We start from the raw sequence: 20,303 nt of genomic DNA, 5'->3' as shown, positions 1-20,303 counted from the left end.
AATTAGAAATGGTCTGTTAACGAGGTGCTTAATAAATTGAGCGCGCTCCGCCCAAACAAGGCCACCAGCCTTGACAATATCCCCTCTAGATTCTAATGGACTTTGCCACCACCATTGCCCCAATAATCACACATATAATAAACCTCTCAATCAAAGGATTGAGCCAAGGATTTCAAGATAGCAAGAGTAACCCCCTTTTATAGGGATGGCGTGGCGCAGTGGGAGAGTGGCCGAGCGCAACCCGAGGGTCCCTGGTTCAAATCCCACCTAGAACCAACCTCGTCACGTCCGTTGTGTCCTGAGCAAGACACTTCACCCTTGCTCCTGATGGGTGCTGGTTGGCGCCTTGCATGGCAGCTCCCTCCATCAGTGTGTGAATGTGTGTGTGAATGGGTAAATGTGGAAGTAGTGTCAAAGCGCTTTGAGTACCTTGAAGGTAGAAAAGCACTATACAAGTACAACCCATTTATTTATTTATTTATTAAAAAAAAGGAAGCAAATTAGAACCTGGTAACTACCGACCTGTTTCCATTCTCAGTTCCATTTCGAAAGTAATGGAAAAAATAGTTTATGAACAGGTTGATAGATACCTTGCTACTAATAAACTAATGTACAAATTCCAATCCGGCTTGAGAACTAACCACTCCACTGACACATGCCTTCTGTATCTGACCGACCACATCAAACATGCGGGCAAATACTGCGGCATGGTCATGCTGGACATCCAGAAGGCCTTTGACACCGTTAACCACACTATTCTGTTGGATAAGCTCAGAGCAATCGTATTCGATGAAACCTCATCGAGCTGGATGCAATGTTACTTGGTGGGGAGGAAACAGGTGGTCGAGGTGTCCCCTCCCCTCTCAGTAAGCTGTGGAGTCCCCCAAGGCAGTATACTAGGACCTTTACTGTTCCTAATATACGTAAATGACATGCCATCAGCATGCCACTGTGAATTGTTCCTGTTTGCGAATGGTATCCGGCAAGGACAAGTCACAGGTGGAACAAATCCTCAGTGCGGAACTCCTTAATATTTGCACCTGGCTCTTTGACAACAAGCTATCCATACACTTAGGTAAAACGGGATCCATCCTATTTGGGTGCCACGTCAACCTTAAGAAAGTCAGTGACTTCACTATAAAAGTGGGTGACATTGTTATCACCAGGAAAGATGAGATCACCTACCTAGGTTCCATTCTAGAGGCTAATCTTTCCTGTGATAAAATGGCAACCAAGGTGATCAAAAAGGTCAACCAAAGAACGAGATTCCTCTACAGAATCTCCTCTCTGGTCAACAAAAGCGCTTTGAAGATTCTAGCGGGAACTCTCATTCAACCCTTTTTCCATTCCGCTTGCACCTCCTGGTACACCAGCACCTCCAAAACCCTCACGTCTAGACTCCAAACATCCCAGAATAAGTTAGTCCGGTTACTTTTAGTTTTAGGTCTCTTCTTTTTGCAGATGATGTGGTCCTGATGGCTTCATCTGACCGGGATCTTCAGCTCTCGCTGGATCGGTTCACAGCCGAGTGTGAAGCGACCGGAATGAGAATCAGCACCTCCAAGTCCGAGTCCATGGTTCTCGCCCGGAAAAGGGTGGAGTGCCATCTCCGGGTTGGGGAGGAGACCCTGCCCCAAGTGGAGGTGTTCAAGTACCTAGGAGTCTTGTTCACGAGTGGGGGAAGAGTGGATCGTGAGATCGACAGGCGGATCGGTGCGGCGTTTTCAGTAATGCGGACGTTGTACCGATCCGTTGTGGTGAAGAAGGAGCTGAGCCAGAAGGCAAAGCTCTCAATTTACCGGTCGATCTACGTTCCCATCCTCACCTATGGTCATGAGCTTTGGGTCATGACCGAAAGGATAAGATCACGGGTACAAGCGGCCGAAATGAGTTTCCTCCGCCGGGTGGCGGGGCTCTCCCTTAGAGATAGGGTGAGAAGCTCTGCCATCCGGGAGGAACTCAAAGTAAAGCCGCTGCTCCTCCACATCGAGAGGAGCCAGATGAGGTGGTTCGGGCATCTGGTCAGGATGCCACCCGAACGCCTCCCTAGGGAGGTGTTTAGGGCACGTCCAACCGGTAGGAGGCCACGGGGAAGACCCAGGACACGTTGGGAAGACTATGTCTCCCGGCTGGCCTGGGAACGCCTCGGGATCCCCCGGGAAGAGCTAGACGAAGTGGCTGGGGAGAGGGAAGTCTGGGTTTCCCTGCTTAGGCTGTTGCCCCCGCGACCCGACCTCGGATAAGCGGAAGATGATGGATGGATGGATGGACGGTTACTTTTAGACCTCCACCCCGGATCACACCTCACTCCAACCCACTTCTCCAAAGTGGGCTGGCTCAGGGTGGAGGACAGAGTCAAACAACTTGCACTGAGCCTAGTCTATAAAATCCGCTACACCTCCCTGATACCGAAGTACATGTCAAACTACTTCCTTAACGTAAATGACCGCCATAACCACAACACCAGGGGGAGCTCCACAAACCACGTTAAACCCAGATTCCGATCTAACAAAGGTCTTAACTCATTCTCTTTCTATGCCACATCAATGTGGAATGCACTCCCAACAGGTGTAAAAGTAAGTGCATCTCTATATTCCTTCAAAACCGCTCTAAAACAACACCTCCAGGCAACATCAACACTTTACTAATACCCTCCTCCATTCACATCCCATCTCCCCGGATTATAAATAACCTTATGTAAATAATCAAATGTATTTCTAATGTATATACTTGTTCTTATGGTATCTAAACTCACTATGTTCTCTGCTGGCTGTACATATCCTACTAAATAAGACCTACACTGTTTCAATGTCCATTTCTCTGTTGATGCAATTGTTGATGACCGAAGTACTGATATCAACCAAAGCTCCTCATCCCACCCCCCGGATTGTAAATAATGTAAATAATTCAATGTATAAACTATGATGATTAACCTGTGTGATGACTGTATTATGCTGATAGTATATATTTGTACCATGAATTGATTAACGTGGACAAGTTGAAAAACTTATTCGGGTGTTACCATTTAGTGGTCAATTGTACGGAAAATGTGCGATAAGGTGGCGACTTGTCCAGGGTGTACGCCGCCTTCCGCCCGATTGTAGCTGAGATAGGCGCCAGCACCCCCCGCGCCCCCAAAAGGGAATAAGCGGTAGGAAATGGATGGATGGATGGATGTACAGTACAATCTACTAATAAAAGTATCAATCAATCAATCAATCAATCAATCAATCAAAGCCCGTTTTATCTTAACTTTAACTACGGTGGTATACAAGCTAACATTCCACGGTAATAATATATTTTCGTTTATCCAAATACTTTCAATTCACTTAATTTTGTTAAATTTTCAGCAAAACCGGGATATTTTTAGGAACATGGCAGTATTCCGTGTACGCATGCGCAAACGAATGGAGCAGCGGCGGCGCACGCTGATGATGTACGTCATGACGTAGTAGGCTGCGTCATATCTCGCTGCGTGGAGCGAGCCAGGAAGTAGTTCAGTGCCGGAAAATGTTTACGTTTAGTTTAACCTTCATTCGCCAGTAAGTGTTTTTTTATTACAAATCTCTCATCTGAGACATGACTATATGACCTATTGTGTCGATTAAAACATGTTTTAGGGCGCAGGTGGCGCTTTTTAGTGAAGCTTCTTCACGTGTTTGATGTTTTGCGAGGTCGTCTGTTTCGCTAGCGTGCCATTGTGCTAAATTTGATTTTTTTTTTTCCTTCATGTGTTCACACAGTGGAGAAACACAGTACAACAAGGACAAGCTATTGCAAGGTATTTGTATTTGAAGTCTTGTGTAAGACGTTTTGGGAGACATTTGTTTTGTTCGTACTGTTGCAGCGAAGGAAGTAGCGCGAAGCGGTTTTATTGTGAAGGGCAGAAGTCGGTTGTGTGTGCGTGGAGCTTTGTCCAAATGCTCCAATCACAAAGAGCAAACTTCTGGCCTTCACAATAAAACCACTGCGTACTACACCCAGTGTTGGACAATGGATGGATATATATATATATATATATATATATATATATATATATATATATATATATATATATTTATATATTTATATTTAAAAACAAAAAACATGAGAACCATTTTTCGGACATGACGTAAAGTTAAAGGCCTACTGAAATGAGATTTTCTAATTCAAACGGGGATAGCAGGTCCATTCTATGTGTCATACTTGATCATTTCGCGATATTGCCATATTTTCGCTGAAAGGATTTAGTAGAGAACATAGACGATAAAGTTTGCAACTTTTGGTCACTACTAAAAAAGCCTTGCCTGTGCCGGAAGTAGCAGACGATGTGCGCGTGACGTCACTGGTTGTAGAGCTCCTCACATCCGCACATTGTTTACAATAATGGCTACCAGCAGCTAGAGCGATTTGGGCCGAGAAAGCGACAATTTCCCCATTAATTTGAGCGAGGATGAAAGATTTGTGGATGAGGATAGTGAGAGTGAAGGACTAGAAAAAAAAAAGACGAGGGCAGTGGGAGCGATTCAGATGTTATTAGACACATTTACTAGCATAATTCTGGAAGATCCCTTATCTGCTTATTGTGTTACTAGTGTTTTAGTGAGATTATATAGTCATACCTAAAAGTCGGAGGGGTGTGGTGACCGGCAGTGTCTCTGAGGGAAGCCACGGAGGAGCCAAGAAAGTCGCAGCTGCCTCTTTGACAGCTGCAGGAGGAACGACACAAGCTCCGCTCATGTTTACGGCAAGAGCCGACTTATTACCACAATTTTCTCACCGAAACCTGCCGGTTGGCATGTGGTAGAGAACCATGTTCGCTTGACCGCTCAGTTCCATATTAAAGCTTCATTGTCATCTTTAGGGAATGTAAACAAAGAAACACCGGCTGTGTTTGTGTTGCTACAGCCGGTTGCAATACACCGCTTTACACCAACATCTTTCTTCTTTGTAGTCTCCATTATTAATTGAACAAATTGCAAAAGATTCAGCAACACAGATGTCCAGAATACTGTGTAATTGTGCGATTAATAACAGACTACTTTTAGCTGTGATCGGTGCTGGAAGAACATGTTTGCTACAACCGGTGACGTCACGCGCACGCGTCATCATTCCGCGACATTTTCAACAGGATACTTTGCGGGAAATTTAAAATAGTAATTTAGTAAACTAAACCGGCCGTATTGGCATGTGTTGCAATGTTAAGATTTCATCATTGATATATAAACTATCAGACTGCGTGGTTGGTAGTAGTGGCTTTCAGTAGGCCTTTAAAGGGGAACATTATCACAATTTCAAAAGGGTTAAAAACAATAAAAATCAGTTCCCAGTGGCTTGTTTTATTTTTCTAAGTGTTTTTTCAAAATTTTACACCTCCCGGAATATTCCTAAAAAAAGCTTTAAAGTTCTTGATTTTCGCTACTTGCGATGCGACTGTCCATTTCCCTGTGACGTCATACAGGGCTGCCAATACAAACAACATGACGGTTACCACAGCAAGATATAGCGACATTAGCTCGGATTTCAGCGGCTTAAGCGAGTCAACAGATTACGCATGTATTGAAACAGATGGTCGGAGTATGGAGGCAGATAGCGAAAACGAAATTGAAGAAGAAATTGAAGCTATTGAGTGAATAGCTTTTGACGCTATTCAGCCATAGCGTGGGTGTACCCAATGAAGTGGCCCATAGCATCGCTGCTTTATTAGCATCGCCGGTAAAATGTGCAGACCAAACGATCAGGACTTTCGCATCTTGTGACACTGGAGCAACTTAAATCCGTCGATCTGTAAGTGTTTGTTTCGCATTAAATGTGGGTATCTAGTTTCAAATGTACATACAGCTAGTGTAAATAGCATGTCAGCATCGATTAGCGTAGCATGTTAGCAGCGATTAGCTGGCAGTCATGCCGTGACCAAATATGTCTGATTAGCACATAAGTCAACAACATCAACAAAACTCACCTTTGTGATTTCGTTGACTTAATCGTTGCAAATGCATCTGCAGGTTATCCATACATCTCTGTGCCATGTCTGTCTTAGCATCGCCGGTAAAATGTGCAGACACTGGCAAATTCAATGGGGGTCTGCCAGTGGTGCAACTTGAATCCCTCCCTGTTAGTGTTGTTACACCCTCCGACAACACACCGACGAGGCATGATGTCTCCATGGTTCCCAAAAATAGTCGAAAAAACAGAAAATAACAGAGCTGAGACCCGGTGTTTGTAATGTGAAAATGAAAATGGCGGGTGTATTACCTCGGTGACGTCATCACTAAAAGACCGATAAACAGAAAGGCGTTTAATTTGCCAAAATTCACCCATTTAGAGTTCGGAAATCGGTTAAAAAAATACATGGTCTTTTTTCTGCAACATCAAGGTATATATTGAGGCTTGCATAGGTTTGGTGATAATGTTCCCCTTTAAAGTACTAATGATTGTCACACAAACACACTAAGTGTGGTGAAATTTGTCCTCTGCATTGGACCCATCCACTTGTTCACCCCTTGGGAAGTGAGGGGAGCAGTGGGCAGCAGCGGTGCCGCGCCCGGGAATCATTTTTGGTGATTTAACCCCCAAGTCCAACCCTTGATGCTGAGTGCCAAGCAGGGAGGCAATGGGTCCCATTTTTATAATCTTTGGTACGACTCGGCCAGGGTTTGAACTCACAACCTACCGATCTCATTTTTTACATTATATCACTAGATATAAATATAAACATAGCAAATTAATATAAATAAAGATGGGAGATTAGCCTCTACTAGCCTGTGGCATATATTTCTGAACAAAATCTTCAGACTTGGGGGTTCTTGATGGTCTTTGTGTTCCAGGCCAAGGTGTGGACACCGAACTATCAGACACAGGTGTGCAGCAGGCTGAAGCCGTTGGTCGTTACCTAGCAGACGTCCCATTTAACCAGGTGTTCGCCAGTAACCTTCAGCGGGCCGTGCAGGTATCTCCACACCTTTACCTTTTCCCGATGTCTGACTGTATTATGATAAAATGATATCGAATATATATATACACTTTCATTTCCACACTAGACCGCTACACTTATCATGGCTCACAACACTTGCTCACCTGGCGTGGAGATGCAGCAGGAGCCTTTGCTAAGAGAAAGGGTGAGGCCTGTTCTCCTGAAGCTCGTATGTAAGTGTGAGCAGCTTCCTCTGAGTCGCCATTTTGTTTGTTCCTTGTTAGGGTTTCGGGGTCGCCGAAGGTCGCCCCAAAGAGGACATGAAGAACATGGCCAACGCTGCTGGTCGGTCGTGCCAAGACTACACGCCTCCAGGAGGGGAGACTCTGGAGCAGGTGAGTCAGTGCCCTGATATTTAAATAAAAGTGACCATGCCCCTAACACAACCACACTCTTGAATAGTGGAGAAGCAATTGGGGGCGGGGTTTGTCAATTGGCAGGTACCCCTCATTCTGACCTGCCCACTCGCCTGGTTGGTGGCGAGGTGTTTGTGGGCAGGGCTAGATTCCACCAATCAGGAGGGTTACTGCTTAATTTACCCACATACCACTAAACCAGGGGTGGCTCGTCTAAGATGTGAAGCAAACACCTGCTATTCTGTGGCCGAATGATCATATATTTTGAACGGCTCTTCTGTGTGAACACTGAACTAATGTGTACAATAGGATAGTAATCGATTCTCAAGGTTCACTTAAAGCAGTTCAAAAGGTTGTTTGTTTGAGAACAACACATCGCTCCACCACACAAAAGTATTCGGGGCAAAAATGGCGGCAATGGAGTTACAACTGTTGTCTTCAATCCAATCCAATCCAATCCACTTTATTTATATAGCACATTTAAACAACAATAACGTTTCCAAAGTGCTGCACAGCCATGTTAAAAACAATATTATGCTCCACCAATGACTGAATAAAACAAAAAATGAATAAAAATAGAACCAATTAAAACAATATAAAAACAAATATGATTAAAAACTATTTTAAAGGGTAAAATCAATTAAAACAGTAAAATAAAAATAAAAGTGCATAAAAAACAGAGGACAACAGAGGACCACACAACTCACGTAGTGTTAAAAGCCAAAGAATAAAAGTGGATGGAAGTACAGGATGGAAGTACTTACTAGAGATCGACCGATTGTCGACAGGGCTAATTATCTGCGCAGATATTTGGCATTTTGAACCCAAGTTACTTATCAAACCAACTGGGATTTGAAGCAGGTACTCCTGTACCCCTGTATGATTTTGGCTCTAATGCAAACAGAAAGCTAGATCTTCCAAGTTATGGATTTGAACTCAGTAGTACTGACTGAGAGCTATTCTCGGTCCTGTTGAGACAAGATTTCGGCTCACATACAAATGCAATCAGTGAACTATGACGGATGTAAAACACAGTAGCTCTTAAGTGAAAATTCCGGGCCCCAATGACAAATATAATTGAGGACCCCTGTGTCAGTTAAACTACAATATAGGTGAAACAACACATTGGAGCTCTGTTTGTTACCTCGGTACCGGACCAGGATTTGAACCCAGTACCTCTTGTTGGTGTCCAAGTGTGAACCACTGATCTATCCTTCGTCTTCTTGAGGGAAGATTCAAGGCACCAATGACAAATGTAACCGAAGACCCGTCTTTATAAACTACGTTGGAGGCGAAACAAAACTTAGGAGATTTTTAAGTTACCAAACGACCTGACTGGGAATGGAACCCATTACCCCTTTATGGAAGCCAACGCTTTTAACCGCTTAGCTCTCTTGGATGTTGGTGTCATTGTTTAGCTCACGTTTAAGAAATATTTTTTAGAACAGATTAATTTTGACAATTTTCCAACTACGTCTTTATTCAACACACCATGCACCATCACACGTTTTGAGCCAACATTTGTACAATTAGCAACTTAATCGGCATTATTTCTCATTTGTCATCCTTCATGTTTCCTTCTTCCGCAGTATGAAATATGTAGACATGAGCAGCAGATATGTGGGCAGGGCTTTGCAGTTGAGAGGCCACGGATTGGTGGAAAATTGCCATTCTATGAATATATTCTATGAATGTACTTTATAAGCAACATTTAGCAGATGCATTCATCTGGATTTAACTAAGTGTCACATTATAACTTGCCACCTCAGTAGATTGCATGTGCACCTTTGGCACAGTATCTGGAGAAAATGTGCCTTATGTGTTTTTCTACAGCCAGGGGCTAGTTGGTTCTAGCTAAACTGACTCTTCACCCGGGGTGACACTTGTGTCTCTCAGACAGTGCATGGTGGGGCCCTATTTCACTCATTTGTTGTGGCCCTACACTTCGGTCTTCAGACCAGGGTCTCTTTAAAGATCCCAAAAATGTCCTTTCAAAAGCCGTGGAGCCCTGGCTACTACAAATATATCACTTTTGGATCACATGACACGAGCAGCACAAAAGCAAATCTTTTTTGTGTGCATTTTTCAAAAGGCACTTTTTGCCATCTAGAAAGAACGTAACGCTATTAAATCCAGACAAGTCAAAAACTAGTGGCAGGCAGACAACTGGCGCTCAGACTGCAGCTTTTCTCTTTAGGCGGCCCTCTATCGAGGTTTGGTGTTGTTTGCAGCGTGACCCTAGGATGCTGCTTATCCTATTTCAGTAATAAAGGGAACCATAACACTTGGGGGGACGGTGTGGCGCAGTAGGAGAGCAGCCGTGCGCAACCCGAGGGTCCCTGGTTCAATCCCTACCTAGTATCAGCCTCGTCACGTCCGTTGTGTCCTGAGCAAGACACTTCACCCTTGCTCCTGATGGGTGCTGGTTAGCGCCCTGCATGGCAGCTCCCTCCATCAGTGTGTGAATGTGTGTGTGAATGGGTAAATGTGGAAGTAGTGTCAAAGCGCTTTGAGTACCTTGAAGGTAGAAAAGCGCTATACAAGTACAACCCATTTATCATTTATAATCATATTTAAAGAATAATGATAAAGTAATAATACCATTATCTACAGATGATTATCCAACATCAGTAATAAAGGGGAACATAACATCCATTTTCTACCGCTTGTCCCTTTTGGGCTCGCGGTGGGTGCTGGAGCCTATATCAGATGCATTCGGGCAGAAGGGGCGTACACCCTGGACAAGTCGCCACCTCATCACAGGGCCAACACAGATAGACAGACAACATTCACACTCACATTCACACACTAAGGCCACTTTAGTGTTGCCAATCAACCTATCCCCAGGTGCATGTTTTTGAAGGTGGGAAGAAGCCGGATTACCCGATGGGAGCCCATGCAGTCCCAGGGGGAACATGTAACCTCCACACAGAAGGATCCTGAGCCCGGGATTGAACTCAGGACCTTCGTATTGGACATAACATTTTTTTAACGAGGGTTAAAGTAAAAGTTAGCGTAGTAAAGAAGTGTGTGAACAAAATGAGACATTAAACATGCAGCAAAGGGAAAATATGGCTGAGCTACAAGAGGAGGTAGTCTTGTGTTTTTGGTGTTTGTCTCAAAGCACATCCATCCAATAAAAGAGTATGTACCCATTAAATTGGCCCATGATAACATGGGCGCTTGCATTGCAGCAAGGCCGATATTAGAAACAATGTAATTATACTTTTAAACGTTTAGTTAAAGTACCAATGATTGTCACACACACACTAGGTGTGGTTAAATGTGTCCTCTGCATTTGATCCATGCCTTGGATCACCCCCTGGGAGGTGAGGGGAGCAGTGGGCAGCAGCGGTGCCGCGCCCGGGAATCATTTGTGTTGATTTAACCCCCAATTCCAACCCTTGATGCTGAGTGCCAAGCAGGGAGGTAATGGCTCCCATTTTTATAGTCTTTGGTATGACCTTTACAATTAAAAATAATTTATACTTAAGACCAGTAGACAATACAAATCTTATAGAGATCACACATTGTAAAGCAGCTGTACACAGACTACTCTAAAGTATCTCCCAAGTTTCATTTGTAATATACTCCCTTAAAAAGATGTATGTAATAAAAATGATGGAAGGGTGTACTTATTTTTGTGAGATACTGTACAATATATGTACTTATTAATATTAAAGTTATTTTAAATATATTCTTTGTTCATTAACTGTAAGACACATCCAACAGTGTGCTCCATCTGCTGGCATGTTTATTGTTTACACATGTGTAAACAAGTTTGGAAAACCAACACCACAAAAGGCTGTATTTATACTATTATTATTGTTATTATTGATTGGTTAGACAGTTGAGGTGGGTTTGAGTGCTGCTGGCACAAACTGGATTGGCCAAAATGTGGATGATTTGCAAAATTTAGCTCTGTATTTGCGAAATCCTGACTGATTATTGATAAGTGTGCTACATTAGTTACGGTAGATATTTCAGGTCACCTAAGAATAATTAAAAACAAAAAACGGTTTCCATATGCTGAAAAAGTGTTACATATGTCGTTAAGTTGGGAGAAATGATAAAGTTTTTATAGATTTATTTTTTAGCTTTTTTGTAAAACAGTATGGAATGCCAGCATAATATTTTATGTCAAAACTTTCTTCATACTGAAGTTAGGATAGTGATCAAATTGATGCTTCATCTGCTTACAGACATATTATACATATGTATTATTTTTATAACTTGTGTAAAACATTTTTCACATGCCAATTAGAGGCAGATTAATTCATATCTCCAGAAGAATTTGAGACATAATTTAGTTTAACAAATGTCAACAAGAATTGGTCTGACCTGCAGTAGATCAGTGAGTAAAATAATTTGTAATAATGACATTATATATTAAAATATACTAATATTGAGCAAAATTTTCACTTCATAATGTAAATAGCCCATAATAAATGCAAACCCTTTTTTTGTTGTTACAGTGTTAATACAAAATATGAGTTGTAGATAGCAACATATTGTTCATGTTATCTTAATTTACCCTAATTTAATATATATATATATATATATATATATATATAGCAGCTGGAGTGATATTAATTGGGACAGTCTAGCCTACGGCACACTTCCTGGTCACATCAGTTGTCCCTGCCCTTACATTTAAATGAGTTGTACTTGTATAGCGCTTTTCTACCTTCAAGGTACTCAAAGCGCGTTGACACTACTTCCACATTTACCCATTCACACACTAAACAGCACCCATCAGGAGCAAGGGTGAAGTGTCTTGCTCAGGACACAACGGACGTGACGAGGTTGGTACTAGGTGGGGATTGAACCAGGGACCCTCGGGTTGCGCGCGGCCACTCTCCCACTGCGCCACGTATCTGCTGCTCAGTCGCGCAAGGTTTACTAATGACGAAATTAAGAGAAGAATATGGAATTGTTTTTTGTGTTTGCTTGGTCTTTAAACTTATTCCAGAGGAAGTGGCTAAGATCTCCTGGCACCGAATTCGTCTACTTTCCCTGTGTTTAGATCCGACCGATCATTGGAGGTGTGTTACGTGTTGACAAGCGTTCTAAAGCTGTTATTCCTAATTATTAGTTATTGATGGATTCATTTTTATGCTTGTTGGAGGTAGGAAATGTACCTTTTTAAAAACATGCAGACAATCCAGAAGATGTCCCAGAAAGAGTCCTCACGGTCTATCCCTACAGGAACACCACACATCTCTTATTTAGCAGTTACTTTATTAATATTCGATTCACAATTGATGTCCTTTTCTAATCGTGTCACATTGCTTGCGTTATAGCAAGTAACAGTAAATATTGGAATAGTATAACATTACTATTATCATATAATTATTTGCAATGAAGGCAGGGGAAATGAATGACAACAACTACAGTTTTAGTACATGAGTTTATTAGTTTGTATAGGTTATAAAAATATGTTGTTTTTAAATGATCATCCAAGCTGGTGTTGATATTCATCTGACTGATTTTCAGCAGTTTCATTGAAAATAAGTGGAATTTTTAATTTATGAGGTACCACCACAATGTTGTTGTTGGTTGTGTTCTAGATTCCTCCCCCACTGTCCCCGTGTGCAACCACACAATGTACCTCAACAATTTCTCCTCAATAAATTGGCTAAAAATCACAAGATGATGTCTTTCCTGGCCTTTACGTGAGCAGTCTTCCTTGTGGCCGCTAGAGCGCGACATCGTCTTTACAGGGCCGCCCGCCTACAAATGATGTAACAGTGAGTGCTGCAGGCATACTTGCCAACCCTCCCGATTTTCCTGGGAGACTCCCAAATTTCAGTGCCGCTCCCGAAAATTTCCCGGGGCTACCATTCTTCCGAATTTCTCCCGATTTCCACCCGGACAACAATATTGGGGGCATGCCTTGAAGGCACTGCCTTTAGCGTCCTCTCTCACCTGAAAAGGAGAATATTATATATGTCTCCGTTATCCATAGGTTTATCTATAACCCATAAAGTTGGCAGGCACGGAGCTATTTCTCAGCGTGTGTTTATTGCAGCCGGCACGTTAATACACTGACACACATCGGGATTCCCATCATGCACTGCTTCAAAACTACGGCAAGTAGTAATGTTCAAAAACATAACAGAGACGAAGCAGAAGAACGAAGAAAAGACATGGCGTGTATGTGTGTGTGTGTGTGTGTGTGTGTGTGTGTGTGTGTGTGTGTGTGTGTGTGTGTGTGTGTGTGTGTCTTGGGTTTCCAATAACTTCTACAACTCTTATTTTTTTGTGATAGAGTGATTGGAGCACATACTTGTTGGTCACAAAAAAACATCCATGAAGTTTGGTTCTTTTTATGAATTTATTATGAGTCTACTGAAAATGAGACCAAATCTGCGGGGTCAAAAGTATACATACAGCAAAGTTAATATTTGGTTACATGTCCCTTGGCAAGTTTCACTGCAATAAGGCGCTTTTGGTAACTATCCACAAGCTTCTATAGCAAGTTTCTGGTTGAATTTTGGACGACTATGGGGTTCAAATCCATCCATCCATCCATCCATTTTTTACCGCTTATTTCCTTTGGGGTCGCGGGGGGCGCTGGAGCCTATCTCAGCTACAATTGGGCGGAAGGCGCGGTACAAGTATATATACTGTATATACAAGTCACTGTGTCACCTCATCGCAGGGGTTCAAATCCATGACTTGGGAAATCATATTTTTTGTTTCACCTTTGTCATAGTTCACTGATTACATTTGTATATGAGCAATAATCAAGCATTGATGGAACCCAGGATAGCTCAATGTTTGAGACTGCTGTCTCTCATTCAATACCACTGGGTTAAAGTCCATGGAAGATCTTGTTTTTGTTTCAGTTTACTGACTGCATTTGTATATTATGAAAAATGTGGGTGCAATAAGACCCAGGATAGCTCAATGGTTAAGACTGCTGCCTCAGTCAGTGCTCCTGGGTTCAAATCCACCACATAGACAAATGTGTTTTTCCTTTCACCTTTGTCATAGTTCACTGATTACATTTGTATATGAGCAAAAATCCAGCCATGGTGGGGACCCAGGATAACTCAATGGTCAACACTGTGGGCTTCCAATACAGAGATACTGGGTTCATACCCCGCACAGGTAATCAGTCATTTGGTTGTATGGCGTCAAGACGATATACATTTCAGGGTGTTTCATCTCCCCTACACAGAATAATGTTATGTGCTATTTGCTTGATTAACATATAGTTGAACATTTAAGTAAATGCTAAAGATAATAATAATCCCAAAATAAATTGTCAAATAGTCAATGAAGACACCTCAGGGTTACCTATGAGTGTGTGTGTGTGTGAGTGTAATTCCTAAGGTGGGTGGGAATAGGAGTAAAACGTTAATAACAAATAGCGTTGACCAATGAGCTCTCCTGGGTATGACTACAATAAGATAGGTTCATTGTAATTGGATTTAAAAAAATGTAACTGAATTAATTATGTTAACATTACATAGGAGAGGTGACAGAGCCACAATATGTCACCCTTGATGCCTCCAGCCAGAGTTTCTAAGTTTATACCAACCCAACCAGGTTTCGAACCCAGCACCCTACATTCCAAGTCAACAGTCTTAACCACCTGGGTCTTGTCAAAACCAGATTTTTTTTCCATTCATATAGGATTCCCAGCTAAGTAAAGTATGATGGAGGAGAACAAAATACTGCCCCCCACAGTGGGAATTGAACCGAGCACCCATCATTCCAAATCAACAGTCTTAATTAACCACTGGGCTATCCTGGTTCTTGCCAACTTTTGTTCCGTTCACAAATGTAATCGAGGATTCCTGGCTTGGTAAAGTATGATGGAGGTGGAGCAAAATACTGCCATACACGGTGTATATATACACATATATATATATATGTATATATATATATATATATACATATATATATATATATATACAAATATATATATATATATATACATACATATATATATACATATACAGTATATATATATACATACATACATATACAGTATATACATACATATTAGGGGTGTGGGAAAAAATAGATTCGAATACGAATCGAATTGATTACGTTGTGCGTTTCAGAATCTATTCTCATTTTTTTGTATTGTTTTTTTTTTTATTTTTTATTTTTTTTTTCAATCCAACAAACCAATACACAGCAATACCATAACAATGCAATCCAATTCCAAAACCAAACCTGACCCAGCAACACTCAGAACTGCAACAAACAGAGCAACTGAGAAGAGACACAAACACGACACAGAACAAACCAAAAGCAGTGAAACAAAAATGAATATTATCAACAACAGTATCAATATTAGTTATAATTTCAGCATAGCAGTGATTAAAAATCCCTCATTGACATTATCATTAGACATTTATAAAAATAAAAATAAAAGTGTCACAGTGGCTTACACTTGCATCACATCTCATAAGCTTGACAACACACTGTGTCCAATGTTTTCACAAAGATAAAATAAGTCATATTTTTGGTTTGTTTAATAGTTAAAACAAATTTACATTATTGCAATCAGTTGATAAAACATTGTCCTTTACAATTATAAAAGCTTTTAAAAAAAAATCTACTACTCTGCTAGCATGTCAGCAGACTGGGGTCGATCCTGCTGAAATCCTATGTATTGAATGAACACAGAATCCTTTTAAATCGGGAAAAAAATCGTTTTTGAATGGAGAATCGCGTTGAATAAAAAAAAATCGATATATTATCGAATCGCCACCTCAAGAATCGATATTGAATCGAATCGTGGGACATATATATATGTATATGTATATATATATATATATATATATATATATACATATGTATATATACATACATATGTATATACATATTTTTTATATACAGACACAAACACATATACACACACATACACGTGTACTGTATACAGGTATGTGTATTTGTGTATAAATGTGTATGTATATTTACGTATGTTCTATTCTATTAATATAATAAGATATAAGACAGCCTGATTATTTTAATGTCTTTCTTTTGATGTCGTGCTTCTTCCTTCCAGGTAAAGCTTCGATTCCAAAAATTCCTGAAGCTTCTTTTTGCGAAGATGCAGGATGGGCGGGGCTGGGGGTCGCCCACAGCCGCATCAGAGGACACTCCCGCCGGTTCGACGGAGGTGGTCACGGGGGAGTCATCTGCCCACGTGCTGGTGGTTAGCCACGGCGCCTACATCCGCGTGGCCATGCGTCACTTCCTGGATGATCTGAATTGCTCGCTGCCCGCCGCCTACAAGACGTCTCAGCTGCTGTCTCCGTGTCCAAACACGGGCATCAGCCGCTTCGTCATCACTCTCCGCGCGTCCTCGTCCGGGCCCGTCCTACACGCCGCTCGCTGCATTTTCGCCAACAGGAAGGACCACCTGGAAAAGCTCACGTCTGACGTCTAACATCATCAGGGAGCGTTCCAGATTCTCACAGGGTAATAATCGATCATCTATTTATTGATCTGTCTCGCTTTATTGCAATCAATGCAACATGACCTCATCTGTTGCAGTAGTTTGCATGTAGTAAATACTACAATAATGATGAACAATACTGCCTACGTAAATAGAAAAAGGAAACATGAGACAAAAGGTCACTATAATACATCTTTGGATGTCTCACTCGTCTTTATTATCATCAACTTATATATTTTTTAATTTTTAAGTAAAAATGAGCTGATTCATGGTGGCTTATTTGTACCTATGTTTGTTTTCTTGTACTAACGAGCACAGACAAGAAAAATACACACAAGGTTTGGGCATCGTTGAGAACCGGGGCTTACTTTCGGGTTTTCCCAGAAATGTCCACATTTTTTAAAGTCAATTCCTATTTTCGATGCTCAGTTTGCCGGCCGGAAGAAAAAGAGGCCCCAACTAAGTCAATAATCCTCTATCGCGGCAAATGAACTGCATTTCTTACAAGTAGTATTATCACTGGAGGACTGTAAGACCAGGCTCAAAGAGGCTAGGACGAGCAAGAAGGAGCTAATGGCTAAGCTAGCTGCTAAAGTAACTTGAATCAATTGCTTAGTATAAAGTTTGAGAAGTGAAGATGGAAGCGCGTCACAGCGGAAAGGAAGCAGATGTTAGCAGGAAATGAATAAACGCTTTAATGAGGGTCAGAAAGAGCATAGTAGAACAACTGTTGGTCTCCCCTGTTGCTGTTTAGCAGCCACTGCCAGGCTTTACGTGAAGGGAAGAAGGGTTGATTCGTAAATCAGTATCAGTATATGATCGATACTAGAGTGATTAGATCGATATTTTTATTTACAAGAGTGATTAGATCGATATTTTTATTTTCTTCAAATATTTTTGTTTACATTCTCTGGACTGAGAGCAAAAACCAATGGATTTAAAAGAGGTATTTGTAGTTTTTACTTGTGTTTAGTTATGGTGTACTATTAAAGGGGAACTGCAATTTCTTTTGGGACTTTTGCTCATCAAATCAATGTCAAACAATTCTAAATCGTACAATTTGGCGAGCACCAGGTGGCTAACAATGCAGCTAATGGGAGCACACTTTTACAACCATAAAATCCCTCAAAAAAATACTCCCATTTACATGTTTTGACCTGAATTTACAATATGTTGTTATTGTAAGTGCTAACGCAGACGGTTTATTATTAGTGGCGCATTGATCACAGAGAGCTAAATAGTTTGTGCTGCTAAAGCTGGTGAGCTGCTGTATCGCCTCTGATTGGTGAGAGTTAATTCTAGATTATAAATCATGCCCCTCACCCGGATGCGAGAAGGATGTGGACATAAACCGACAAGTTGGTCAACTTTGACATGCAACCTTTTTTTAAAATTTTTTTAAACCTACGTAAAGATTATGATAAATCATTCATCTAAGCAGAAAGATATAAACATCCCATGAATTGGCATCCCAGTAAGAGCAGACATTGTACAGTAAGCGATTGTTTGTAGTTTGTACATCTTGTTCAGCCCTTAGCAATATTTGTTAAAAAGGAACTTCAAATGTGATGCGTCTATGAAATCAATACGCAGCTGTATGCTTAAAATGAGCAAAACAGGTAAATATGACATGTTATTATGAAGGTGTTGTTACTACAGTACAGTATGTGTACAGTGGGGCCAAAAAGTATTTAGTCAGCCACCGATTGTGCAAGTTCTCCCACTTAAAATGATGACAGAGGTCTGTAATTTTCATCATAGGTACACTTCAACTGTGAGAGACAGAATGTGAAGAAAAAATCCAGGAATTCACATTGTAGGAATTTTAAAGAATTTATTTGTAAATTATGGTGGAAAATAAGTATTTGGTCAACCATTCAAAGCTCTCACTGGTGGAAGGAGGTTTTGGCTCAAAATCTCACGATACATGGCCCCATTCATTCTTTCCTTAACACGGATCAATCGTCCTGTCCCCTTAGCAGAAAAACAGCCCCAAAGCATGATGTTTCCACCTCCATGCTTCACAGTAGGTATGGTGTTCTTGGGATGCAACTCAGTATTCTTCTTCCTCCAAACACGACGAGTTGAGTTTATACCAAAAAGTTCTATTTTGGTTTCATCTGACCACATGACATTCTCCCAATCCTCTGCTGTATCATCCATGTATCCATTTTGGTATAAACTCAACTCGTCGTGTTTGGAGGAAGAAGAATACTGAGTTGCATCCCAAGAACACCATACCTACTGTGAAGCTTGGGGGTGGAAACATCATGCTTTGGGGCTGTTTTTCTGCTAAGGGGACAGGACGATTGATCCGTGTTAAGGAAAGAATGAATGGGGCCATGTATCGTGAGATTTTGAGCCAAAACCTCCTTCCATCAGTGAGAGCTTTGAATGGTTGACCAAATACTTATTTTCCACCACAATTTACAAATAAATTCTTTAAAATTCCTACAATGTAAATTCCTGGATTTTTTTTTCCACATTCTGTCTCTCACAGTTGAAGTGTACCTATGATGAAAATTACAGACCTCTGTCATCATTTGAAGTGGGAGAACTTGCACAATCGGTGGCTGACTAAATACCTTTTTGCCCCACTGTATATAAAACGACGATGGAGGCTTTTGGATGTTTGTTTTTTGTTTAAAGCACTCTATAGACTGAATAGAGCGACTCCTATCGGGTGCATTGTTAGCTGACTTTTGCTAAAGTGTCTTTACAATTTAGAATGCATAAAACAGACAGACATACAGTATGTCCTACATAAGGATTGTGCTTGACAGGCAAACTTGCAAAAAAACTTTTGTTTTGCTCAAACAATTTAATGTGAAAAAAAAACAAGGTTCTAGTTCAAATGTTTAGGAGTTCTTTTTTTTGGATGTAGCGTGGAGAGATGGTGCTTGTCACAGGGACGTGGGATGTCGTAAATCAGGACGTATTTAGGCATGAAGGAGGTAGGAGAGAGGAAGGAAGGGACTTGCCATACTTTGGTTGATGGCCTTATTGTACTGTACACTTTAACTGTTTATAAAATCTCCACAATTACCCATGCACATCACACTTCAGGTGTGAGTATTACTAGAAGTACTCACTATACCTACCTGGCGAGTACTACCATACTGCTGTGTACATGCATCTGAAGAACACTCACTTGAACGCAGCATGTTTTTGTGTTTACCTTTCTGAGTTTATTTTTGCTCCAACACTCATTCCTTATATACTGTATGTATAAATAGCATAAATAAAGAATGTATTTAAATAAATAAATACTCTTCATTAAATGGCAAATGTTTCCGTTGTGTTCGTGTGTTTCGAAGCGCTAGAAAAAGTATACAAGGCATTACACTTTTATTAAAAAAAAAAAAAAAAAAATTTTACAGTAAAAATTGGCAGCTCAGTCACCGTATCAATCAATCAATCAATCAATGTTTTTTCATATAGCCCTAAATCACAAGTGTCTCAAATGGCTGCACAAGCCACAACGACATCCTCGGTTCAGATCCCAAATCAGGGCAAGGAAAAACTCAACCCAGTGGGATGGCAATGAGAAACCTTGGAGAGCATAATATTG

General features: G+C 41.0%; 1 protein-coding gene across 2 annotated transcripts; it reads left to right on the top strand.

Moving 5' to 3' along the window:
* The first annotated feature begins 3,429 nt into the window (after positions 1 to 3,429).
* tigarb (TP53 induced glycolysis regulatory phosphatase b) lies at positions 3,430 to 20,020 on the top strand. Of its 2 annotated transcripts, none has more exons than XM_061911956.1 (6): positions 3,430 to 3,542; positions 3,744 to 3,781; positions 6,807 to 6,928; positions 7,020 to 7,097; positions 7,177 to 7,287; positions 16,340 to 20,020. In XM_061911956.1, exons 1-6 carry the CDS (start codon positions 3,511 to 3,513, stop codon positions 16,721 to 16,723), a joined length of 765 nt encoding a protein of 254 aa, XP_061767940.1. In that variant the 5' UTR covers positions 3,430 to 3,510; the 3' UTR covers positions 16,724 to 20,020. The 2 variants fall into 2 exon arrangements, with proteins under 2 accessions (XP_061767940.1, XP_061767939.1); XM_061911955.1 differs by having other exon boundaries at positions 3,452 to 3,544; positions 3,734 to 3,781.
* The last annotated feature ends 283 nt before the right edge of the window (positions 20,021 to 20,303 follow it).

Source organism: Nerophis ophidion, linkage group LG10, assembly GCF_033978795.1.
Source record: "Nerophis ophidion isolate RoL-2023_Sa linkage group LG10, RoL_Noph_v1.0, whole genome shotgun sequence".
Lineage (NCBI taxonomy): Eukaryota > Metazoa > Chordata > Actinopteri > Syngnathiformes > Syngnathidae > Nerophis > Nerophis ophidion.
The sequence above is the reverse complement of the archived record's forward strand: the minus strand, read 5'-3'. Positions and strand labels throughout refer to the sequence as shown.